The sequence below is a fragment of the Nothoprocta perdicaria genome, unplaced genomic scaffold, assembly GCF_003342845.1.
Source record: "Nothoprocta perdicaria isolate Ctin4 unplaced genomic scaffold, notPer1 scaffold_61, whole genome shotgun sequence".
Classification (NCBI taxonomy): domain Eukaryota; kingdom Metazoa; phylum Chordata; class Aves; order Tinamiformes; family Tinamidae; genus Nothoprocta; species Nothoprocta perdicaria.
Window position 1 is genome coordinate 2,116,740 of NW_020455877.1, and position 27,793 is coordinate 2,144,532.

At 35.9% G+C, this 27,793-nt stretch overlaps 1 protein-coding gene across 2 annotated transcripts in view; it reads right to left on the reverse strand.

The window, feature by feature from the left end:
* Positions 1-4,395: 4,395 nt before the first annotated feature.
* Positions 4,396-27,793, reverse strand: part of SLC6A15 (solute carrier family 6 member 15) — a 37,139-nt gene continuing 13,741 nt past the window's right edge. Inside the window, exons 4-13 of one of the 2 annotated variants that reach the window (XM_026049718.1) lie at positions 20,561-20,718; positions 19,988-20,114; positions 18,506-18,687; positions 17,176-17,286; positions 13,653-13,894; positions 13,361-13,553; positions 12,465-12,657; positions 10,240-10,399; positions 6,410-6,572; positions 4,396-5,591 (exon numbers count right to left, since the gene is read on the reverse strand). In XM_026049718.1, coding sequence (XP_025905503.1) covers positions 5,220-5,591; positions 6,410-6,572; positions 10,240-10,399; positions 12,465-12,657; positions 13,361-13,553; positions 13,653-13,894; positions 17,176-17,286; positions 18,506-18,687; positions 19,988-20,114; positions 20,561-20,718 — 1,901 coding nt within the window. In that variant the 3' untranslated portion in view covers positions 4,396-5,219. The remainder of the gene's footprint in view (positions 5,592-6,409; positions 6,573-10,239; positions 10,400-12,464; positions 12,658-13,360; positions 13,554-13,652; positions 13,895-17,175; positions 17,287-18,505; positions 18,688-19,987; positions 20,115-20,560; positions 20,719-27,793) is intronic. The other variant, XM_026049719.1, reaches the window with a different exon arrangement.

The window sequence follows — 27,793 nt, forward strand, 5'->3', positions numbered from 1 at the left end:
TGAAGGGTGCAGTAGTTCTGTCAACGTGAGCACACAGTATGCCACAGTGGCTTTACCAAAAGGGTTAAGCAGCTGGCCAAGCCATGTCTTAGTTAGCTATACTACTTTTAAAATGCTGATAAATGGTACTTGCTTTCTTCAGAGGCAAAGTTACAGACTTGAACCACAACAGCTGCTGCTGCTTCCCATGGCTCCTTGCTGTCCCTCAGCTTCCCAACATCTCATTTGTCCTTTCAACACTGATGGCAGTGAGATGCATTGAAGTCTTTAATATTATTATTGCTGTTACTGGTATCCTTCTTGGCTGAGATTTTCTTATTCTGCTAATCAGTTTGCTAACTGAAGTTATTTCAGAAATGATCTATCAACCAGAGAGTGCTCAGTTGCAGACTGTTGAGACATGTTAGGAAATTACTTTCTTCCAAATATTAGATCAGAAGTTTCTTGCCCTTGAAACCCCAAACTGTACCACTTTAGCACTGGGATATTGATAGAATGTTGCCATTTTTATTATCATTAATTTTGTGTCTTTCTCTCTTTGATAGAAAAAATATCAAATATTAATTGACGCATTTAAGAGTACAGAAGATTAACTTAGAACTAAGCTCAGACTGCCAAGTTCATAAACAAAGAGAGAGAGAGAGAGAGAGGCATTACGGTCATTTTGAAGAACTCTGCTTTGGTAGAGTACAAAAATACAGTATTTTCCCCATATAAAGACTGGAGAACATGTCATTTTTACTCACACATATGAACTAAGGGCGCCATCTAGTGGCAATGAGATAAATGGCATCTTAAATAGTAGATTTTTTTTTTTTTTTTTTTTTCCCCTAAAGCCACAAAAATCAAACCAGGCATTTAAATGTATATATTAAATTTCCTGCATTTTGGCAAACTGGCATAACTACATTTTTTTTAAAGTTGCTTCTGTAGAATTAAGGAGCTTCCCTTGAGCATACTGCATCTCAGAACAGCGAATATTTCAGTCTCAGATGAACAGGGAAAGTCTTCCACGGTGTTCAGTATCGACTGATTTCAGAGTCTGGAAAACTTTTGCAAAGAGATTATTCCTTTCTCAGTCACTGTTACCACAGACATGACTTACTTTGGTTACTCATCCCATTATGCCAGCCAGAGGAGTCAAAGTCAACATCAACTATCTAGTACCTGCTCTCCCTGAGAAGGTGAAGATTGAATTGTAAGGGTCTAGGGTAAAGTGACGAAGATGGATAAGACAGCATCTATCGTATGAGGAACAACTAAGCGAGTTGTGCCTGTTTAGCATGGCGATTGAGAGGGGATCTTATCAACGTGTACAAATACCTGAGGGGAGAATGTAAAGAGGACGGGGACAAACTCTTCTTGGAGGTGGCCAGTGACGGGACAAGGGATAATGGGTATAAATTAAAGCATAGGAAGTTCCATCTCCGTTTGAGGAGGAACTTCTTCACTGTGAGGGTGACAGAGCCCTGGAACAGGCTGCCCAGGGAGGCTGTGGAGTCTCCTTCTCTGGAGATCTTCCAAATCCGCCTGGATGCCGCCCTGTGCCCCGTGCTCTGGGTGTCCCTGCTGGAGCAGGGGGTTGGACTAGATGATCTCTAGAGGTCCCTTCCAACCTCAACTGTGACTCTGTGGTTGTCCAGGTTCTTTTTCTTCTCTGTATTTCATAAAATATCATGATAAGATTTTGGCACACCAGGAAAGAATAAAATTAGGCAAGGGGACTGCATGATCTCTGGCCTGAAATTCACTGAATCTGAAAACCAAAATTGAGGAATATGATAGTAAAGACAGGACTTTCATTTACATTACACTGGTGTGGACCAATTCTTTTACCTTTCTTTGGGGAAATCAGTCTTCACAAAGCATAATAGTTTCAGAAACCTTACGCCTTCTGCAATAAATTATATTGGTATATTTTCACTTTCCACATGGGTGATTTAGTTCTTAGGCTACTTCTCATTGTATAAGATACAAATGGGCTTTTCTTTAATTTTAAGCATGACTGCCTTTTGCAATGATCTTTTTCCTTAACAACAGACAAATTAAGTGTGGTTATGCCTGGCATGAAATACAAACATTCTGGCTTTTAAGCAGATAAATATTTGAATTCTTCCTTTCCTGTCTTTCCTGTTTCCTACTCTTCTTTTACTTCTTTTTATTCATAAAGGCATCAAGTAGCAACTTGCTCCCAAGCAGAATTAAGACTATTTAACAGTGCTAAAATATATTTGTAACACATAAGTTTCTCCAAATATTATAAACACAGACATTGCAATCCTATGTACCATTGGAGTGATGTCTCAGAGTACTTCATGATTGTTCAAAATATTTTTCTGCTGCTTATTTTGATACTTTGCTTTTTGTTGTTGCTGTTTTTTACTTGCTCTCTCATTTATTACAACTCACAGCAAAAACATTCCTCTTTTGGCCCCCCAAATAAGTCAACATGTACAAATAATGAATACAAATATATATATATGGTCACAATCTAATTCCCAAATGTGTGAGCATTTTTTTTAAGCTGTAGGTGTACATGCACTTTCATATTTGACTTTTCAGTCGTTCATTAATATCTGTGGATTTGGTTGTTACCTTTCATCATAAACATTTTTAATGTTTTAAAAGCACCACATCTAGTTATTTCTTTAACTAGTCCTACTCTATTAGGCAGGAGAGATGTTGCATTTATTTTTAACCCCTTAGACTAAACCAGACAAACTCTTCAGTCAACGACAAACTTCTGCACTTCAGAGAGTTCAATCACTGTTGAGATCAAAACATACCTCTGCCATCTGGCAGGAAACAGGATATGCATCCAGAGATTTCCCAAGCCTGCAAGCTTTCATGAAGCTGGGGTGAGAATCACTGCTGGGAGCTATTAGGAGGTAAACGGTAGAAAAGCAGCAGTTTAAATGAGTGGAAAAAAATAAATAGTGGTTAAAAGTGCTCAGAGGCAGGCAAAACGACAGGAGCAAGACATGTATTTCCCAGAAGAATCATCTTCAACAATCTATTTATGTAGCATCGTCTCCCTCTGTGATCCTTCAAATAGAAATGGTGATTGCTCTTTGACAGCAAGATCTTGCTCTCATTTTAACGAGTATTTGGGTAACAGCGGTAATTTGGCCCCCCCTTCACATTTAAGCCTAGAGTCTACATGACCAAAAGCACGTGTCACCAAAGCCAAGTCCTCTGCAAATCAGGCACAGAGGGAACGCACAAGTACCCCGGGCATAGACTCATTTTAGGGATGGGATATGGCAGTGGAAATTTGCTGCCATTCTGTCAAAGCAGAACTATTTTACACGTCCTTCCATTTTGTTTTCTGGTTTTGACACATTTTGTACCTTCTACCACTGCCATTTAGGAACGAGCAGTCTGCTTAAATGAAGACAGTTTCCTGCCACATGTTCCAGTTTTAGTGGATTACTTCAACCACCAATTTTAAAAGCATAATCTTAACTGTGCTAGATAAGCCTGATATAGGCTTCCTCTCGACCACTGCTATTACTCCACCTCTTGTAAGAATTTATCTGGCATTGTTTTGCACGCTGTCAACCTCAAAACTAATCTTGAGTGACACAGCTACAGCACATGTTAGAACACAGCTCTTTCTGCACTTAGACAAGCAGAAGGCACTTTTGTGTTGGCCACCAGCAGCGCAGACAGCATAAACTTGCTATTCACAACTTTCTTCCCATGTCAATAGGTGGACGATAGAGGTGATATACAGTAACACCTGTATAAAACATCTGTTTCAGTTTTTGGCCTCTTAAACACAGTTAAACTGGAGAATGAGAATAGAATAGTGAGAAATCCCTAGCTGGCTATGACTGAGTTTTGTATTTTTCTCAAACCAATCTCTTTATCAGGCCAATGTTGGGGCACTGCAGCTAGGCTCTGCCCTTTGCTCATTAAAGAGAGTAAAGTCAGAAGTCTAAACCTCTTCAAGTTAAGTGCTACTCACATTCTAGCTTTCAGCATGTCATGGCCACTTACAATGCTCTGTCTGCTACTGTATTCATAGCAAAAGTCCTTATCCAATAGTTTAAAAAGAACATGATCGATTTAGCACTTTTTTTTTTTTTAAATTGATCTTCATTCAGGTGGTAAATGCTGTTCTTTCAAACAGACCAGGTGATGGAAAAGCAAATATGCTGTAATAAGTGTTATGAAATTACAGAGAAACACTTTTTCAGTATCTTTATTCATAGGTTAAAATGTAATGCCATACAGTTCTTAACAATTACAGACTGAAAAAAAAATATCTGCATAAAACAGAAGCAAACAAAGAAACTAATTAAAAAAAGCCATCTTGCTTAAACTTTTGAAACGACTGCATACAGAGTAATATACATATTTACATTACAAGTATATTATATAAATATAATATATATGTAATCTTGTAACCACAATAAATATCAAGGTCTTTTTTAGGCACACAGCATAGAAAAAATGCAGAATCTGCACAATCCTTAAGATTCTTGGAGTGACTCACTCTTACATTGTTTTCACACTGAAAAAAAGCAACTATTTTACACAAAATATACAGCCACAGCTTATACAGTCCCAAGTGAACAGGGAGTCTCTCCTTGCCTTCCCATAAGTCTACTCCTTGATTTTCTAGTACTATTGCTCTATACAGCTATTACATAAGAAAATAGTTTGCAGTTTTTTACTTAGCTAATAGCTTAAGTAAATATCAGTGCTAACAAAATAAGTACAGCATATCTACATAAGGTATTATATACAAATGTGTGCGGAAACATGGGTTTGGTGAAGTACTTCAGAGCACACTTTTAATACTGGGGAATTAATGTGAAAGGAGAGGGAAAAAAAAAGATTTGCAGTGATATTACTGCAGAAATATTACATCAATTGAGTGAGTGACACCTGGACTTCAGAGACAGTAAGCTTTTGATTTTACAAAGAAATTAAAAAAAAAAATTATTGGCTAAGCTGGCAGATGTAGGCTGTCACTGATTTTGAATGCATGTCCTTCAGTGCAAATGAAAAACTGAGAATTAATCCAAAGGGAATTTTCTCAACCTATATGTACTGTCATGGCATTTTAAAGACTGTTGCTTCAGAGCACCTGAGATCTCTCTCTAGGAAGTGAAGCTGACCACTTCTCTTAGGAGAGCCCTGATCAGTGATAGAGGAGAAACAAACAGAAAGCTTTTATTTTATTTTTTTTTTCTTCTCTCTAATCTCAGTTACAAGTCAGACTCTGGCATATCAGGCATATCTGCCATTAGATATCCAATACCATAGCGTCCATTTGGAGCAGTGTCCAGAGTAGGTGATCCAGTCTGTTTTCGATATATGTTTTTGCCTAAATTTGGAGATGGTACCTCACTTGGGCTCTTCCCATGAATCAGACTTGTATTATCTCCCTCCAGATTAACAGGCTCCTTTATTATCCGTCCTCTTTTGTAGGATACAGCTGCCAAACTACCAGAGCTGTCATCGATAAGGTTGCAGCGGCGCACCAGGAAGACTATTGGGACAGGCAGTACAGCCAAGACCATCAGAGAAATACAGATAATCATTCCCCATGTTGGATAGCTGTGGAACTCTTCTATAGCCTGAGCAGTACAAAAGAAAAGACAAATTATGAATGTATCTTTCAAAATGCAGCTTAGGCCTGTGCAATGTTAAGACCTCTATCACAGAGGAAAACTGGACTGCTGGAGTTACTCACTCAAGATGCTTGGGGGACAGATCCCAGCACAGCCCCAAACGAGCCGAGACAGGCAGTACCAGCACCCACGGCTCTCATGGCCCAGTTGAGTGCTCTAACCTCTAGTCTGTCGGATACTCTAAGGTATCAACTTTCCTGATTTGTGAGGCCAAAATCTAATGTAAAACGAGCGTTTATGTGAGAATCCCAAGAAAGTAATAGTGGTTGCCTGGTCAGATGCGTTAGTAAAGCCACTTTTACATACCTTACTCATCTATTGCTATTTTTTTTCCCTCCTGGCTAATATGGTCTTGCACTCAATTCAGAAGGTCCCTGAGATACCTTTCTCTGACAATTTATCCTCTCATACTATGTATGACAAGCCTGTAAAGCAGCTCAAGACCAATGGGCCTACAAGGCAGAACTAACACTTAGAGGAGTTAGTTACCTTGGCATTTCACAGACAAATTTCTTAAAAAATCTTACCAGAGACTGTATTTAATACAGTAGCTATGATTTTAAAGTAAAACAGCTACCATATAATTAAATATTATAGATTTCACACAAATATTACTTGAGATAAAAATGGCCATACCATTATTTGTAATAATTCTATTACAAATAGAATTACAAATACAGCTGCAGATTTTTGCCTTTTCATGTATTCTTGAAACATTGTAAATATGACCATTATAATACAAATAAATATTTTTACATACATACCATATCTTCAATCCAAGCATTGTAACCAGGAGGACTTAATCCCATTTGAACAATGCTAGCTACCAGCAAGAGTAATAATACCAAAGGAGAAACATACTTCCACATATAGTAATAGTATTGGCTTGGAGAAAAACCAAGCATATCCTTTAAATCCTCCATAAATCTGTGAAGGGAAGAAAAGGTTAGTGTTATTGTGTACATTTTGATTCCACAGTTGATGAACGACACCCAATTTGAGGGAAAAAAGAGAATTCAGATACAGTTGCACTTAAGTTTTCTTGACTGGCTGATAATACAACTTACACTTCCAGTTCCAAAGAAACAAATAGAAGAACTATTAATAACTACATGGTGCAGCGAGTTAGTAATCTGGCTTTTAACTTCTGAAAGTTTAGACTCAACTCCTAATATAATCAAATATAAAGGAGAATCAGGAATCCTTTCTAGTCCATAAAAGTTTCCACTCCAAGTTTTAATGCCTGATTTGTCACAATGCCAGACTGCTAACTAAAAGATAGAGACCAGGGCAAAAAGTATCTTGAAGTGCATTAAATGTAGCTTTTGCTTTGAATCTTTCTGGGTGAGAAACTGTGAAATACCTTTAACTTTCCCTAGCAGCGAGACCACATTTTCAAGGCTCCAACTAAATAAACTATCTTTTAGTAGAGATCTTACAGATGTAATTAATTACTGCAGCATAAAAAAAAAATGCAAAGCAACACGACTTTAAGGAATCTTTTAAAATACATTCTAATTACAGTAATCCTTTCCACTAACACAGGTATCTAAACTAAGCAGCCATACCTTTGAAACACAAGTTCACCTCATTTGTGAATTCAAATGATACCGTGCATTTCCATAAGTTTCTCCAAAAAATAATCTTTTATTTAGAAGCAATCACCACACCAGAAGAGCAAGATGAAACTACACTCTGCTTACTTCCATAAACAAGGTTAAGTGTGACAGGAAGTATGTAAATACTGGTAGAGCTTTCTGAATCCCTGTACTGCAGGAATGCTTGGTACTCAAGTCTTCTCCCTTGTATTTGAACTGTGATGATCAGTTTACAACGCAGAAGCTACATTAGGTCTGTGCTAAGGTGTGACTGCAATTCAGACAATTGCATATAACTTTTGATGCAGTATGTATGTGAACATTATTTAAAGATACAACAAAATAACTTATGGGAATTTCTTCATATAAAAGAACGAAGGGGATCTAAGAAAGGATGGTCTTGAAAGCCGCATCTTATGACCTACACTGTATGGATGCTCTCCTGTTCCACACCATGGGACACATGGGACTCCCTCCCAATGTAGGAGATACTACCCTTTTTCCAAGCAGTTCTAGCCATTCCTCCCATGCAAACAGCTACTTGCAAACAAGAACTGAGAAAACAGTCTACTCCATTGCCTCACCTCATCCCCTGCACAAAAAGGCTTCTTTTCTTTCTATTTCTTCTCTCAAACTATAGGGGTAGATGGCACCAAATTAATTTCTTGTGCCACCTCATACAGAAAACCGTTGCAATCAGAAAACGGGGCTCTTCTCTTCCAGGTGCTCCAGGGACAGAGGATGAGGTGAGGAGATTAAGGAGGCAGACCAGACTGCCTACAAGTCTAGAGTAAGGCAGAAGTGATGGATATAGGATATGACCTTGTGTTTCTGTTCTCCTTGTTCTTGTGCAAATATGCAAAAAAAGGGAGACACCGCTTGTTTCTGAGATAGGCCAAGCCAAGCAGTAGTCAAAACAATTCTCTCACACTTTGTCCTTGCTGGCAACATGAACATTAAAAAGATGAAAGAAAGCTCAGGTAAGGGTCCAGAGGGGATATTCAGGTCTTGTTGACAGCAGTTCCCCTCATTTTCTCAGAAGAAGGCCCGATGGGAACATGCCTGGGATCAAATTTAGTGTGTGGGCATGCTGGAAAGATGTTTAAATTCACCTTTCTTTTTATAGATTATTTTTTACATCTTCTTATACTGTCTATTGAGCTATTTACCGAGGCATATGTCATCACTTTTGAGTGCACATAGAAAAAGCACATCTTACAGATTCTGCTAAATTAATTCTGAACCCATATGTGTGCTGCTCCGTAAAAAATAACATTACATTACATATAAGCTATGGCTCGCATTATATAAGCTGCTGAAATAAAACTTTGTGAAGTCTTAAATCTGCCTCCTTGTGCTTCAAAACTGCAATTTATGTTCTGAACAAACTCCTTATTTTTGTAATTCTTGACAGCAACATACACAGGTTCCAGAACCAGTAGAAAAACAGAGTCTATTTTTAGAGCTAATTCTTTGAGGGTGTGCATACAAAGCACTGATTCTGTTGAACTTCCTTGTATTTCCATTGCCTCTTGAAATGCAACTTTAAAAAAGCTCCCATAGCAACAAATGTGCATTGAAAGCAGTCACACGTGTGAAGTTACTGTCACATAAAAGCTCAAAAATAATTTAACTGAGTAGTTTGGACTGTCCTGTCCTTTGCTTACATTGCTTTCTTTGCATTGATAAGCACTGTTAAAAAGAAAGTGAATTTACAAATGCCTTGTGCCCTCTGTAGATGGCCTTTTCTTTCTGAAGTCTCCAGTCCTTCATCCAATTAAACATAAATCTGTTATGCGTCCTTTCAAGATCTTTCATCATCCGTCTGTCCATGTAAGTAAAAACTTAACATGTTTTATAAGCTACTTATCACATTTAGCTTTGCTGATTCAAGTTTTTACCTTCCTCTTTCTATATTTTCAGAAAGTTGTCTTCAGAACTATCATCCCTCACCCGTAAATTCCTCCAGTTGTATTTCAACAAACCTTTTGTTTTCTGTAAAGTCTACATGTAATTAGATAGCAGCTGCTTTACAAAACCTGTAATCATCAAGCTAACCAGGATCTTCTACTTGTTGCTTCCTTAACTGTCTACATGCATGTACTGCCTCTGTCCTTTGGTTGTAATCCCTTTGGATGCAATGTTTTTTCTATATGTTCACGGATATTATGTCTAAGACGATGTAATATAACTGGACCTTAACCTCTGAGTTTGAGTCTCTGGTGTTACAACAATTAAAGACAACCCTAAGTTGCTGACTCTGATCGTTTTTGCAAAGAAAAATGCTGGGTGTCTGAAGGAGGATATTCTGAAGAAATCTTAGACAACTAGGAATAGTTCTTAGAACTGTTGCAGAGGAAGGCTGAGATGGTCACTAAGTATGAGAAACATAGCTACTAATTATTATTATATTGTCAGAAAGCCTTTTGAAGACATGAATAAAATGAACCCTAATTCAAGAATTGAAGCATTTAAGATACCCTAACCAACTTTACTGAAAGGCAGCTGACAATTTCTGCACATCTGCCTCCTTTCACAGTGGAACTCACCCTGTTTGGACAATACTAAATCAATGTTCAGGTCATTTACTGCATCTGTTTTTCACCTGGTACTTTCATGTCTGTATGCTCAACTACAGGATTATACATGTAGCAGAAATGGGAATTAGTCCTTACTTATCCAAATTTGTTTCTAAACCAGAATTAATTCAAGTCCAGGCTGACTCATTTTGAGTCCTTTACCATACCAACAACAAGATCTTCACATTTACATATACCAGCAAGGAACAACTATCAATGTAAATTCCTGTTTTCATCCTTAATTCCCAGTGCTTTCACCTTGTTTTTCCTTTTCTTCCTTCTCTATTTAGGGTTAGGAATATCCTTCCTATCTCTATGCGGACATAGCAAATAGTTCATAGTATATAACTGGAATAGTAATAACTATTGTAATGAATATTGTTGATATAGACAAGGAAATTAATTTCCTTCACTTACTTGTCTATTCCATATATTCGGGTAATTGCAATATTCTCCAGGATGACCACAATAAGTAGAGGCAATGTAGCTGAGTAATCATCAAACATTGTGACAAAATAATTTCCAGAGCGCTGTACAAAGATGAGGCCAATAAAAAATGCTAACGAGCAGCAGATGACTGGAATAAAGGACATAAATATTCCATAGAGAACCAGGAAATACACATTTTAATATAGCATTTTATATATTCAAATTGTTACCATTTTCCCTTTTTCTAATCTCAATTTTGAGAATATTAGGAACCCTACATATTCCCTACCTATCAAACAAGTCACACAAATAGAAGTAATTACTGGAACTGCATAATAAGGAAGCTATGATAATCACAGGATCCTGTGATTATCATTTATCATTAAATTATTTCTCATTAACATGAATATAAGGTTAAAAATAAGGAAAATTGGTAAATTAAGTGATATAAAACCACTGCTTTTTCAACCTTGCAGTATCTATTATTTAATACTGATTGTCAGAGAATAGAAGCTTAAAATTAGAGATCAGTATAAATTGATATAAATTCCTCACCCAAGCTGATAAAAAGACTACAGACAGAATCTTTACAACATGAGTCTGAGTAAAAATGTATTTTTATTATTATTTGCTGTGAGAAAAGTCTAAGACAAAAAATGTGTATATGCAATATAGATTATCTTGTATTCTTATGTTCTCCCATCTTGTCCTACCATTGTGTCCAAAAAATGTGCATCTTGCCGTAAACTACAGCTTTGTTTGGCATGCTGTTTGTAACTCAGCACACACATGCAGACTCCAATTTGGAAATACTTGAGCACAAAATGACCTTAGGCATGTGAATTGGTTCCTCACAGTTCAACAGGGACTGAACTGGAACCATACTGCTGTCATTTGCAAAGGTATTCACCTTTCTGTAAAAACTGAAGATTTGTTGCTCCTCCATACAAACACTACTGCAGGTATAATCCTTGTTAAATCACACTGTTGCTGCGTGAGTTTTAACCCAGGCATTCCAGTTTTATAAATTAATTATAGAAACTACATTATATTGTAATCCTTTGAGTGCAGCTAACTTAAGTAGAAAAACCGTGCATGCATAACACTCACAAAAATACCAAAATATCCCCTAAAAAAGTTCTCAAAGATTCCTTTATTTCATGTGCTTTTGTCGAACTCTCTAACAATGACTTACAATAAAATGCAATTTTATCTTCATGTCAAAAATGTATCTCCAAGGCAATGTTATTTGCATATATATTTAGGGCAAATACCTGATTTCTTAAATGTCGTATGTCTATTCAACAGGAATTTAAGAGATGATTTTAAAAAGTCCATAGTCTCATCCTGCTCAAAAGTTTAGGACCCCCCCCCAAAAAATCAGACTAATCTCCATGAAGAATTTAATTCTTAGATCTAGCAAAATAAAAAAAAAATATGATTTCTGCTAAATGCAGTGCTCTGTGGTATCAGTTGCTAACTCTTGGTAAACGTGTTTTTCTAAATGACAAAGATACTTTCTTTATAGAATTGGCTAATTTTGAAACAGTTAAGTCTAATTTTCACCTATTTTGTCACAGATATTGATATCATAATCGTCCCATTATATATTAAGTCCCTTCTTCAGATTTTCAGAATTTTAAATTTAACAATTTACGCTGTTTTCCTTTTTTAAAAGACAGAAACTCTACAAGATCATCTGAGTTAAATTGGAAGTTTAAGACATCTTGTTCAAGCCTCTTTCAATGTTTGGGTGAAAAACGTCTATTTCTCTAGACCGTGAGCATACTGACTTTAAACACGTGAACATTTTCACTTGAACTTTCGTAGAACAATCTGGAGTAAAAGATAACATACTTTCATTCTCTTCTTTTGTTTTCAGATCTTTATGTTTTTGGCCTGTGGCACAGGTTGGAATAGAGAATATTTTGGAAGAGCTAGAAGGACTGAACCTACAGAAACTTACAAAGGAATGCTGTAATAAAATTTAAGTTTTAGGATACTCTTCCTTTTGTACCATTCAGAAAATAGTTTTACCCGGACATACCAACACGCACATGCCTGGAAGTACAGTTTGGAATATACTGATTATAGCTATATTGTATGTCAATACATATATCAAAAAAAATCATAATTTCCACGGCATTCTTAGCTGTAATTACAGCCTTCTTCCTCTACTGTACTAGCAAGAAAACAAAATTTGTGAAGCTCACCTGTAAGAATTTCTTTCCTGACTTTGAAGGTATCAACAATTGGTGTGATGATGCCTTCAATAGTTCCAAACATGCTTCCAAGCCCCAGATTTACCAACATGAGGAAGAACATAACAGACCAGAAGGGAGAAGCAGGGAAGTGGGTCATTGCTTCTGTAAATGCAATAAAAGCTAAACCAGTCCCTTGAACAGCCTGTCAGTGAGACAAAATCCACATATTCTAATTAATGACCAGAAGTTTTGATTTGTTTGTTTGTTTTTCTAAGTTTGCATGCAAAAGTCTGACTCCATGTTCATATAATGCTATTCTTTTTTTTTTTTTTGAAGGTAGAATGGCAGAAGAAAGAATAACAACTAAATTTCCCATATTTCTTTATATTATTTACTGAAATGATTGATTTGGCCAAGAATCATTAAGTGACTGATATTAACAACATACAAAATTATCAGTGAATTGCTATAAAACACAGTCTTTTGTCTCCACTGAATATGTGAAGGACTCTGTTTTTATACTTGTTTCAGATTAAAGTTGTCAGGATAGTATAGAATTTTTGGTGAACTGAATGGTGTTTTCTTTTCAGAAGCTGATGCAAATAAATAGAGGTTATTTCCTTAAAACAGAAAATCTCACAGATGTAACCAGGCTTACTGTGATGATTTTAGAGCAGGACAATGATAATTAAAGAATTAGCTAAAAAGAAATATCTTTCTTTTACTTTCTAATCAAGTAGCATTTATATTTAAAAACTGTATCTTAAAATTTGAAGATATCATAGTTTGAGATGCTGAATATTTACATCTCCAGTTTAGTGTCTGCAAAATAACTGTGCTCAACTTTTCTAAAAATAGTACTGTAAACATATATCATCTTTTCAGCAACAATGTTATGATCTCACCTTGTTAAGTTCATCTTCAATTTGACAAGATTTCAGACCAAGAGAATCAAACTCTTCTTCTTTAACTTTCTGAATAATGTCATAAACTAAATTATAATCTTCTGCCGTAATGCTTGAGAAATTGATATGATGTGGGATAATGTCCTGGCTAAGATTGCCTGCTTTCAAAAGTTTTAAAATCTTCTCCGAATTTCTGTAAAACACAATAAAATAGAGAAATCAAAGTGGATCACCTGTGTGAATTCTTAAATGAAATATACCATAAAAAAGAAAAAGAAAGGGATATTCATACTGGATAACACATTTTTCATTTATGATATTGGCTTTGAAGCCCAGAACAGCAAACACCACCAAAGTTGCCAGCACAGAAGTGAAAAAATTGATGAAGGACACCAGTACAGCATCAAAATGGCAGTTGTTGTCTCTCTTGTTGTAGCTTGAAAAGGCAATGACTCCACCAAATCCAAGCCCTAAGGCAAAGAACACCTGAGTAGCAGCTTCTCTCCAGACCTTGGGCTCCAGCATTATTTCAAGCTGTTTGAAATTAGATACAATATATGTCAGCTATAAAATGCATTTCTATTATATGAAAAAAAACAACAGAAAATAACAGGAGACAACCTACATAACAAAATGCTAATACTTCACTATAAAAGCATTTTTATTACAATAAAGCAGAATGTGAGACCTAAAGTTGTGTGAACTCATGGCCCAGGATTTTCACTGACTTTATGCAATATGATCCTTAAAGAGAAATTTACTTTACAGTATGTCTCCACAATGAGACATTATTGAACCTGTATGATAATGGAACTAACAGCTAGTAATACCAAAAAGTTAAAGACAACATGTCACTTCTTTATTTTTTATTTTTTTTTTTTTTTTACAATATATAGTTAGACCAGTGTAAGAATTAAGATTTATTTTAAGGATGATGAATACTCTTCTAAAGTTCATTTTAAATAGTTTCAATTTTTTTTTAAACTAAACATCAAATATACATACTTACAGAGAATTCTATTACATGAAAAGCAAAATACAACATATAAACACTGCCCTTGCCACCAGTATTGAATCTATGAATCAAAGGTCTGTCAAGCAAAATGCCTTGAATTTATCCTGAGCTACTTGATCATGTATTTGAGAGACAGCAAAGGTTTGTATTGAACCTGAACAATTATTTCTATATGCATTTCCCCTTCAGATGACCACATTTTAAGAAAATTCTTTGTTAAAGTCAAAGGTCATCTTTTGCTTATATCAGATCTTTCTAGTTAGTTTACTCCCCAAAAAGAAGTGCACATAAAATTTAAACATTAGGTTTTTTTCAAGTTGATTCAGAGCCTTCTCTTAAATAACAGTAACAGACCTAACTTCTGGTAATATGATCCTTTAAAAAAAAAAAAAAAAAAAAACTAGCTTTATCAAAAACTGTAAACCAAAAAGCATCAGCCTAGAGACACTAACCAAATGACTGACTGCCTTCATCAGAGGAGAAAATTTCCCTTAGCTAGGGTAGCAGTATCACAAAGCTATGCTTTTTGTTTTTCACTAGAGGGTGATAGAGGCATATTTTTAACTTTACCAAAACTTTAGATGCTTTAAATATCTTCAATGTATTATTTGGCCTAATGAAAGATATTACTTCTCCAGATACACCTTGCCTGAATTTTCAAAATGCAATTTTTCTATTTAATTAAGACATTTACTATGAGATTTTGAGGGCTAGGTATAGAACTAGCTTCATATATTCTTGTATTTTCTTCATAGTTGTTGACTTCAGTGGGATTTTGATATACATTCCTTTCAGTATTTCAGTGAGTCTAACATTCTGCATTTCTGCTTTCTTCATCAACCATGTTAAACTGTGACAACCACCCCTTCTTCACCAGCACTATGCTGTCACACCTGCACCAATATGTAACGTTTCTCTGCTGTGCTGACACAGCTGTTTTGTGGGAGTGTGTTGTCATCTGGTTTGCTGAAACGATCTAAGCTGAATAGACTTTTCTCCTGTATCTGGGTTATTTTCAACCTGGATCAGTTTAGCAATCCACTTTGCAACCTATTGCCTAAGTAAACTGCCAGCAGAATGGAGAGAATGGAAACAGCACCTGAATTCCTACAAGTAGAAAGAATGCTTCATATGGATCTACAGTCCCAGTTAGTGGGACTGCAGTGTTCAAATACAGAAATGATCAGAGATTATATAAATATATATATAGACATATATAAATATATAAGGTTTATATTCACATATACTGTATGTGATAAACAGGTTTCCTAAGCTCAAATTTAAACCACAGCTCCAATTCACACCTGGAACCAGTAGAAGAAACTAAAAATGGTCTTTCTTTTGATATTTTTTATCTGCACATTTTAAACAATTGGGCTATTAAGTTATTAGATGTAACTTACTTCAAGTCTATCTCATAAAAGTTTAAACATTAAGTACTGAGGTCTTGGAATATTAAATATTCCCTTTAATACTAAGACCTCAGCACTTTTTTAATTTTTTTAAATTTTAATATTTACTTTCTCTCAGTATCTACTGGTATTCTCACAATTAAATGATAACACTGTGGTTGAGGAACTAAAGTATAATTTCAAGAGGTCTGTATTCCATCTCTGCAAGAGACATCATCTTTGTCAATTAACATGATATTTCTGTTTCGCAGACTTCCCCAAATTTGCCTGAACAGCCTATGAGTTCCTGCAGAACCACGATTCTGAAGAGTAATATGAACAAGCGCAGTGCTCACGCTCATGTATGCGCACTTGCATACATTTATTGCAATGAAAGAAATTAATGCAGGTCAGTTTCACAGAGTGATAGTTCTCCACAGACTCAAAATAGCTAGAATCAAAACACCTGACAATGTTTCTGCCATCTGTCAGTAGCCTCTGTGTGCACTGATTGAAATTACATTATTGTTTAGCTTTCTTTTTGTGCATCACTACTGTTTCTGGTGAACTGTGCTGTCTAACTGACTTAGTGGAAGCAAAATTACGCATACCTGAGCAAGCAGGTACTACAGCTCTGACTACTTAACCACACTGTTCCTATAGAATGGATATAGTAAAAAGTATTTCAATGGAGTGTGAACATAACTCAGACATTCAGGCTCACCAATGATTACTAGCATCCCTTCTCACCCTTACAGTAGTAAAACCTACTGTTATGTACGACATCACCAGCAAAATTGTAGATGGTAAAAACATATGCTTAGAACTGCTGCTATCTTGGTGTGACAGCCATATGGAGCACAGTAAGGAAAGCTGACTGCTGAGTACTTACTCCACTTTCACAAGATGAGCAGAGTGCTAGGCCTCCTATGTTTCTGGACTACTATGCAAGAAGCACTTACTTCTAAAAGAATGAACAATCTTTTTAAAAGGGACAAATTCACCATGTAGATCAAGGAAAGCGTTCATTGTATGACATTTCACTGTGACATCCCAGAACTAGGCATCTAAATTCTAGGGAGTGGCAAGATTAAAGATTCACTCCTCTCTTCAGTACTGGCCATGGAGCTTGCTACACATCCTAAGTACTGTAAGTGCTTAATTTTGTGAAGACCTGTAACTCTGGGAACTTGCCACCTAAAGGATGTATCTCAACACTGAGCCTTGAATATTGAGCCTCTGGACCTTAGGACTTGATATTGATATTGTGCCACTGAAGTCTAGAGCCATTTTGAAAATTGACAAGCAGGATCTTCTATGAAGGTAGTAGGCTCAATTGAGAGACTTTATAAACAGTCAAGTTGCCACTGAAACTTTAAATATATTGCAGACAGAAATTAAGTACATACCTTAGGTGTGAACATGTGACGAATTCCATCCACTGATCCATTGAGGAGCAGTCCTCTGATCAGAAAGCACAAAAGCACCACATAAGGAAAAAGGGAACTAAAATACATGATCTGAAAAACATTAAAAAGATATTGAACATGACATCCGTGGCCCTCATTTTTAGTAGTTTTATATTCTAGTCAATATCTTTTGGCTATACGACTGAACTGATAATTATATGCTCTCAAAAAAAGAGACTAAAAAAAAAAATACTAGCAATATTGCTTTAACTGTCAGGTAAAAAAATGCAAAGTCCTGTCTTCAAAGTCCTAAAATGCAATACTGTCCAGTTTTTCATGCTGAAAAGTCTGCTTTTACTATTGCATTCATGCATTCGGGGTCACCTCAAGGCTTTTGTATCACCTTAATATTCATATTTATTTGAATATCTTTCTGGCACAGTTACTGATTTTATCTAATATATCCAGAAAAAGAAAATTTAGTAATGAAATGTGATATTTCACTCTCCATCATTTCTTGAATAGTAAATTTATTCCATGCTTTGAAATTACAGTAAAATGATTCTGTCATTCAACTTCTGACAGATATTTCTCTAGTGGAAATACACTAAAGAAGCTACAGAAATTTCCTATCATCTCTTCCTCTTAAAAAAAAATACTGATAATAAAGTATTCTGTAAATAGCAAAAAAATAGATTAATTCTCATTTCATTTTGCAAAACCCAATGAAACTAACATTGCTAACAAATCTAGCTGACCACATCTAAGAGAATGAAAACAAAGTGATGTACTCGGATGAAAAGGGATAGTCAAAAGAACACTCCAGAACCCTGAAAAGAAGCTGTGATTACTAGAAAGTGTTAGAGATGCATGGAGACCAATGACTGTAACAACAAAAAAGCTAAACCCTAGGGCACTCTGAGGACTATTTATGGAATTCCAATGCATGTCTTTTACAGCCAGATTGAAAGTATGGATATATCTGGAGATTTAATTTCTTAGTTTGACATTCAGCAGCATACAGACACATGCTGTATCAACAGTGCAACAAAGCTGAGGTGCAGTTATTTGAAACAGTTATGTTAAATGAAAGTAGATTTTTTTTTTTTTTTTAAGTCCGCTCCTGAGTTTAATTTACAGTTTTAATGCTTAACTACTAATATTCTCCTACTTGTGATTATACAAATACCTGCGTGAGTCAGAGCTTCTTGACTGCTCCTGCAGATTTCAAGGGAGGGTAGGGAGAGGGTGTGGTGAACAAAAATGCAGTGAAGTAGATCTTAAATGTTTCAAAATAAAACACTGTCATTTAGGCAAATAGTATACTCACCTTGCCTGAAGACTGAATGCCTTTGATCATAGCTAGGCATACCATAACCCAGGCAGCCAGCAAGCAGATAGTCATCTTCCAATTTAAACCTCCACTCTCTGAGAGAGAGCTGGAAATATTCAGGGCTTCTCTGTACCAGTAGTAAGTGGTTGCAGAACTTTTTTCACACTCTGGCTCCACAACTGTCAAGAAATGTTAGTAAATCAAGAATGGGTCCAGTGCAAAAATATTTTTCCAGCATTTCACAATGTTTTGTCATTCCTCACTGTACACAACTACAGGATCAATATTTACTTAGGACCAAAATCCCCAAAGATCCACAAAGACTTGAAGATATTATATAAGTGAAGTAGTGACTGCTAGCAGTGGAAATTTCTTTACACATCTTTTTAAAACATTCTTCTAGGATATTCTTCTGCAGATGGTTAATCTAAGTCCTAACCAGAATTTAGTCCTTATTACAGTACTAGTTAGCAGACAGACCTAGATAGGAAGAGATGTATTCATTGCACAAGGTGAAATTTCCTACATATGGAAACTACATAGTATGAAAACTACCACTCTGAAGGTTGAATTATATTGATTTTGAAATAAAAATATTAAAGAATCTCAAATGTATCTGCTTTGATATGACACTCAAATCAACAGGCTTTTACAAATGTTGAAATAATAACACAAAAATACCAAAACTTTAAGACAAAGTGAAAAAGGGATCCTACACACATACATTAAACTTTTAAAACTGTTGCACAGTATGCCCATACAAGGCCATCTTATTATAACTACAATCAAACTATGTATTCTGTAATTTCTATTCGCTTAAAAGCAAACAAATGTTTTATCATGATTTTTAGCACTGATGTCTACAGTTTTTTCTTTTCTACTTTGTTAGGATTACAACATCTCTTGACTTTGTTGCCAGGAAGTACAATACAGGAACAGTCTCTTTCACATTTGTTTTCACTGAGTAAACAGCAAAAGAGTTTTAAAATCAGAAAAATACAATGAGAAATTCTTTTAACTTTTTTCCTGCAACCCACTAAAGTAATAATACTCACCTAGTTCAGTTAATTTCAAAAATAATTTTAACAGTGATGTTCCTTTCCAAACTCAGTGTATTTATTTCAGATTAAGTTTATTTATTGTAGTATTCTGCATATCATAATGTAATATCTACTTTAAGTGAAAAAAATTATTATTCCTAAATGACAATAGAGAATTCAAAGGGTAACTCACTATAGAACACATTAGTCGATTCTGTAAAACAAAGCAATTGGAAGAATGAAAATGTCTTCAATTCTCTTCAGTTATGTTATTTATAAATATCAGCTGGAAAAAGAGTCAAATGCAAAAGCAAATTTTTGATATATATTTTCCTGAATAAACCACGACGCAAAGCCAGTAAAATTCAACAAAAAGACTATCTTTTCCTTAATGTCATCATGTTTGTCCCTGGATGATTTTTATATGTTATAGACTTACAGGTGTGAGATGCATTTTTAACCAAAGGGCATTGGTCCCATGGTAATGGATGCTGAAAGGACTGAGAAAAGTAAAACAGACTCCATCCAATAATGACATTGTAGTACAGGGCAACGAAGAAACACACCTGTAAAAAAAGACATATCAAAAAGTTATATGTTAATTGCATTTGTAAATTAAAAGAAAAAAATGCATTTAATTCTGCATATTTCTGCTTACTCAAATTAATGGCTTGCCCCTCTTAACATACTTGTCCTTTTCTTAAATCTCTTTTTTTTTACCCCTGTAAATATCCAGTAACATGTAATCACTTTTTATAGGCTTCTTTCTTCCCTGAAGACTAATCTATTTCCTAGTTCCTACCTTCAAAGAATCACAGAGTAACAGATTAAGTTTTATAAATGCATCCATATAAGATTATTCTGATTATACGATTATTAAAATCTTCCTAAAAAAATCGTAATTGACCATGAATCCCAGCTTCCAATCAATCTCCTTTTTCTAACAGCAAAATAGAAAGTTGAAATTCCACTGACTGGAAGACAAATAACACAATCTAGGTTAAAAACTTACTACACAGCTTGCAAATCCAATTCCTCCAAGCTTGGGGCTGATATAATTCCACACACCAATACTCCCTCGTCGGATTCTTTGCCCCACAGAAAGCTCCAAGAAAAAGAGTGGAATCCCTATTACCAGTAACAAAACTAAGTATGGCACAAGATATGCACCTACAAAAGGAAAAAATATATATATAAATCAGAGGAGGTGTAAGAAGAATTACAGAATCACAGAATGTTTAAGGTTGGTAGGGACCTCTAGAGATCATCTAGTCCAATCTTCCTGCTCAAGCAGGGAAACCCAGAGCACGGGGCACAGGGTGGTATCCAGGCAGGTTTTGAAACCTCCAGAGAAGGAGACTCCACAACCTCCCCGGGCAGCCTGTTCCAGGGCTCTCTCACTCTCATAGCCAAGAAGTTCCTCCTCACATGGAGATGGAACTTCCTGTGCTGCAGTTTGCACCCATTTCCTCTTGTCCTGTCACTGGCCAAAGAGTCAGTTAGACATAACAAATGGGAAATCATCTAACACCTTCAAGTTGGAAAAAGTGTCATTTATTTCAAAACTTTTTTCGTCATGTGCAATAGTAATTTTATTTGAATTATGGCTCTGTATATTTTAAAATCTAGGAAACTTTGAGATGATACACTGCTAAACTCTGTAACAGTTTGAAACAAACTTTACACAAAGTAAATCTCTATGTGACACAGATGTTTATGTCAAATTTCAGGCATACAATCGAACCTTCTAGTGATTTTATCAGGAGCTTAATCAACATTTCTTTAAAATTTTACACCTTAAATTTTAATAGAGTAGTAACAATGAATACGTAAAGAATAGCACAGCATGTGTGATACATCTTGTATTTCATCCAATCTTAGCACATGAAAACCATACTGTTTACTTCTCCAGATATCTCAAATGCTCCATAATGAAATTTCACAATGCATACAACAGTGATTCGCTTCAGCTAAATAAGAAATCTGTATCAGCCCATCTCTACAGATAGAAATAGAGACAAGAGGTGAAAATGGAGTATCATAGTTCCAGATCGTTTACCTGAGGTACTACAAACTAAAGTAAAATTTTCTGTTTGAAAACCAAGCTGTTTTTTCATCTCCAGACATATCTATATCTATATAAAGCAATTCTTCTTTCCAAGGTGTTAATCCAAGGAAGTAAATTTGGACAGTATTTAAGACAAAAACTAACAAAATATTTAATAATTAATTTAATAATAATTCAATAATGAGCACTGTGGCACCTCATTTTCAAATGCCTAGCTCTTACTGCCACAAAGAATAGCACCTGTCCTGGTGACTTAACTCACAGAGCTTAGGACTCGTGTTCACAACCACTGTCAGGCTAAAGAAAAAGCACCTGAGAGTCAGACTGCAGCATGTCTGAGCAGGCTGCAGCATAAAGCTCTGTCGACCTCAGAATCTTGGATCCAGAGAGATAACTACTGAGTTGTATTATGGGTTTATTTATTTTTGTTAGTAAAGAGAGGCTGAGCAAAGCTCAAAAACCTGTTTGGGACTAACAGCCTCAACTCCAATTAAGTCCTATTTTGTTTCTTCATCCAACACCAACTTTCTAGCGCTTTTTCAGCAGTGTGTCAAAATACACTGTAATTTGTAGCCCTAATAAGTGGAATATCTCATGTTGTAGGCATTATTTTAGAGAAGACAGCCCGTTCTAAAGCTATCTTCCTGGTACCATCAGCTCTTATGTTGGTCCATTTGCTATTCAACTCTTCATGAAACACAAATAACCTCACCATCATCTCCTGTATAAAGACCTGAAAGAGATCCTAAGCATGCAGTAATTAAAGTCATAGTTCTCTAAGAAAATTAAGAAGAGGAAAGAAAAGCTACATAAAAATCTGTTGATGGACTAGTGCAAAAATCTCTTGATCTTATTTACTCCACAGTCCATAAACTATTGTTAGCAGTGAAACAGCTGCTTGTATTTTATTTTCGTTATATGACCATGAGATATGCAATAACTACGCCTGAGCAGCATTTCTTCAAGAACTATGCCAAGTTCTGAACAACCTACTGTTTCAGAGGTTAAAATGCTATCTCAGAGAGGCAAACAGCACGTTCTATCTACCCGCTTCAGCGCATCATTTACTCCCTACCTAAGTACATGATTATAATTATGATTCATATTGTGGTAGTAAATACATCCCCAATCAATGCTTTTGGGCTCTCTTGTGGCTGATCTTGTATGTGCACATAATGAAAAGACTGCAAAGGACTTGCTTTCTACTACGAGAGGAGAGGCAGCAGAGAAACAAATGCAGGGAAAGATTACTTTGATAAAAAGAGTAACAATAAGATTGCAAAATGAGTGGGACTATCTGTCTTAGGAATATACAAGTCTTAACAAAATAGTACTACTAACTACCCTTGATTTTTTTGTCTTCATTCTCTCAAAATTTCTGAGACAGAAACATACTATTAACTCACACTGCAAATGAGTTATAGAAGCACAGACAACAGTATTTTCAAAAGGTTGGTGCTACAATTCACTGAAAACCAACAATACATAGTTTTTTAAGTACTATGTCACTACTGCAGTGAAACCTGAGATATCTTAGTTAGACAGTTAGGTGAGCAGAAAAAAAAGCCTAAATATCAAAAAAAAAAAAAAAAAAAAAAAAAAAAAAAAAATTGGGGCCTAAGTGACTTACCCTGTATCCCACTGGATGACTGTACTAGAGCAGGAACTGAACCCAGCTCTTCAGGTCCCAGTCCACAACCTTAACCACAAGGCTGCAAAGTTAAGCACATATTTAAAGACTGGGCTGATGTGAATGTTTTCTGGTGCAGCATCAATATAAGTTGCAAGACTTATCAGTTAGATCCAGCTAAATGAGTTACATAAATGTGGTGTTCAATCCACATTTCATAATACATTGGGCAATCCTATTACTCAGTATGGCTGACCATCAGAAATCATCTCTATAGTGCAGGGCTTGTTGCAGAGGGCCTGGAATGCAGGTCCTTTGATCATCCAAAACTGCTGTGCTCCTTTCTCAGTCCTGCCCTCCCACCACCCCACCATGAGAAGAAGGATATGGTGCATAGCTAGGTTCCAATGTAATAATTTGGATATAGTTGGATTATACAATCCTGTCTCAATGATACAAAGCACTATTGTTCCCTACACTTCACATGAAAGCACAACACAGCTGGACAAGCAGCTTGTTTCAACCTTCCCTTGAAGTTAGACATACTTCCCATAACCATCTTCATGACAAAACAGAATCAATTTCGAAATAGCTCTGCATGCCTGTTATTTGCCAATGCACAAAAACATGGGCCCCTGCAATCTATGTTGATTAAGGCTCATTCTTGAATTAGGGCAAGAAATTACAGATGCTGGCCTTGAAGAGCATCCTACAATTTCTTGCACTCTGCTATACCTGCCAGTTAAACTGCCTTCTGAGTATTAAACTCTTGTGTGGTTCAGGATCTCCATCTCTCTCCCACAGTCTAAAAGCAATTCTACTATAAAATCATCATTACAGGTTTTTTAAAAAAAAATACAGCAAATTTGGCTTTAAAATAGTCTTTCATATAAAAAACTACCATCTCAACTTCACAAAGGACTTCAGGGACTGCTGAATGCTCATACTGTGCACTGCACAACTTTCATTTCTTAAACTTGTAATTACCTAGCATCATAATGGGATAATTGCTAGACTGTCTAACTTGATATTATCACAGATAGTAAATTTAGAAGGATTATTGTTAGAAGGGGAATATTGACATTTCCTATTTAAGTTCTTAAAAATGTTCAAGAAAACACACAGAATGACATGAAACATAATGATTAAAGAATTAGAAAATAATTATCTAAGTGATAATGTAGAATAACTATTACCACCTGGATATTCTAAGAAGAACCTTTCTTCTCTCAGCCATTCTTGATAAAAAAAATCTAAAAACAATATTCCCAGATTTGGCTAAACTATGGCTTCTCCTAATTTTTAAGTGTCTGATTCAAGTTTTCCTTCAATAAGGAAGAGAGTTATAACACTGCTCTGAGAAGACATATGCCCCATTTTTTTTAAACCTTATTGCACACCTATTCTTAGAAAGCCAGAAGGAAGCTGATACACAGATGACGATCCATTTCTCTTAAACATAGAACATGTAAAAATTTTCAAAGTTATGACTAATGGACAGTAAAATACTATAGTAGACTACAGTCTACCAAACTATTTTATGTGTATTTCTTTACAATTACAGAATGCAAACTGGTTTTATCAGAAACACCCTACACATTCCATGGAATTAGTTTTCCATATTTTTGATATGTTCAGGTATGCCCATTTCAAAACCGTGCTTAAAGAACGTAGCTTCAGTTAGCCAATTAGCTTCAGTGAAACAACTGATCTTGAAGAAAAAAAAAAAAAAAAAAAAGGCATTTATTACACTGAAGGTCATAAATTTAGAATTTGCTAAGTAATACTGAAGACATCAATGAATTCAAGCCACTGATTTTAAATTATCGATCAAGAACTACATAATGAAGCCACTGAATCCATAATCATTGTTGTGCTATAGGAGAACACTTGCTTTGCTCCCATTTCACTTAAATTAGACAATCAGATTAACTTTTAATTACTATGTAGTTCAAACTTTAAATTGTCTAAATGTTATTTCCTTAACAGTTCTCAGGAATAAAGTCTTATTTATTTATTTATTTTTTAATAAACTCACATCACGGTAACTGTTTAATCTGGTGGCGTTTCAGTAAAAAAAAAATTTTTTTCAAAATGCAGTGATAAAGTTATCTTCTACAAATTTATTCATCCTACTCACAGCTATCATCTGTTTGGCATTATATTCTAGCTTTTATCTTTTAAAATCACAATGTTATTAAAAGGATTGACATTAAAGAATCAGGAAAATTAAGCTAATGCTCATTAAAGCGCAACAAAAAAAAAGTCTGTACAACATTTTGCAGACTCTTAATAACATTTGCACTACACCAAACTGTTCGCTAGATAACTTCAATGAGCTGCAGAAAAATACAGGTCGGCCTTGTCACTATTTGTTAGCCTCAGTGCAAAATTGGGTAGACTAAAGCTATTAATTTTACAGCTCACTATCAATAAGAGGTCAGTAGAGCAGTTTTTAATTTTTTCCACTTTTGTAGGTGGCCTATCAGACTATATGAAGGCCCAAGAGATGGCATGGCTCCATAAGCTAACAATTAATAAGATGGGAGGAATGTCAGTTTGAGAGCTATTAATGTATTAAAACGTCATCAAATAAAATAAACTGGGCACCAGCAGAAAGGGGCCATAAAGCAACAGAATGCTCTAGTTACTAATTTGTTCCAGTCTCTCCTGAATGGCTTGCTGTTCAGCCGATCCCCTGAACTCAAGTCTTCCATAATTACCTCCTCCACCCAGAATAGCCTTTACTTTACTATCAGGACACATTCAGAGAGGGAAGATGTGAACTGAATAACCTTAGGCTAAGGAAGGCAAATAAATTCAGTCACCACAAATTCGAAGCATAGAGCAACTGTATACAAAGGAAACACTTTGTCCTCATTACCCTGAGTTCATGAAGAAACTTTGCTTTGTTCTGAAGAAGTAAGTTCGAGTGCTGTAACAAGAGTTTCAAATGCTACAACACCTCGCTGCAGCCCAAAGCTATATGATAAATCCTAATGAGAATCAGGATTCATGCTTTCAGCATTCTCAGCTGGCTGCCCATGGTGAGTTCCCACACAACATGTGGTCTGCTACGATGTTTACGGATGATGACTTCCAACTCTTGCATCTATACCACCTCCCTAACGTAACATATGGACACCATTCCAGCAGTCCGGTACTTAGAAGTTAAACTCTATTCTGCTGAGCTCTGAAATATCCATGTTTGCTTATGAAATTAGTTCTCAGTTCCAAGTAATTCACAATAGGCCTATGTAAAATGTTTCTGGAACAAAAAATATAGGAGGCAATGACCAGATTAACCTTGTCCATGAATCTGAGACTGTTTTCCTACTGATAATAATAGTGCTGCACTAAATAGTAGGTCCTTTACAGTTAGCTCCTAATATTTAGTTTTATGACATTCAAGATTTATTTTTACTCGTAAGTATATTTATAAAATAATATTACTCTATAGTTTTCTGAGGCAACAGGCAGAGTAGATACTTCGGAATGCTGGCAGTAAAGATACACATGACCAAGTCCTTTAAAGAAGCCACAGACTATTATATATAAATTTTGCATTATATAAAATATGACATACTATAACGTGCATAGAAATTATTTCAAATTATTTTCAGAAAAAACAATGTTAAAATATTTAAGAATCTCCCAGTTCTTGTTTTGCTCTGAAATTTGTGATCTTGTAATTCAGCAGTAAACATAGCAGTTACATTTAATTCATGCAGATACAGTATGAGAGAAAGAGTCCTTACGTAAATTTATCCTTTTCACTTTCATTTTACTTTCTCTTATACTACCTTATGCTCTCTTAATCCAACATTATGCCACACGAGAGAGCATGAGCTGACCTACTACCCTACCAAACAAAAATGCAAGTGCCCGCTCCTACACACTCTGCTTTTCCTTACTTGAGTACTCTTTTTCCTTTGGTCCTGATGAGAGCCCATGATTCATCATTTCAAATCATGAGGTTGACAAAACACTATCCAGTAAAACACTCTTTTATGTCAGATTAACTAATCCAACTGAACAGGGTCAACTCAAGAGTCTGACAACCACAAAAGCAATGAAAGACGGCAGCAAGACCACGAGTTCAGCAGTGAGGGCAGACAGAGTGAGGTCAACGAGACAGAGATGAGACCTCTCATGACCAGCTGATCACTTTTGTGTGAGGCTCAAGAAAGAAATACATTTCTTATCTGTAGGGCCAAAAGGAACAGAATCTGTATCTTAAATTCCAGACAGGGAATAGGTATTCCCTACTAGGGAAAAGAGGAGGAGCCTATGGGAAGGATAGCACTGAAAGAGGCAGAGAAAAAGGTCCAAAGTCAAAACTACTGAACAATTTCAGCCCTTCATGCACAGACCCTAAAACTCCAGTGTGCCCTCCCTCTTCCCAAACAAGGCAAATAAGTACCCTGACATACACACACTCTCACCCAGCTATCTCCCCTTCTCTCCCTCTCCCCTTCTCTCCCTCTCCCCTTCTCTCCCTCTCCCCTTCTCTCCCTCTCCCCTTCTCTCCCTCTCCCCTTCTCTCC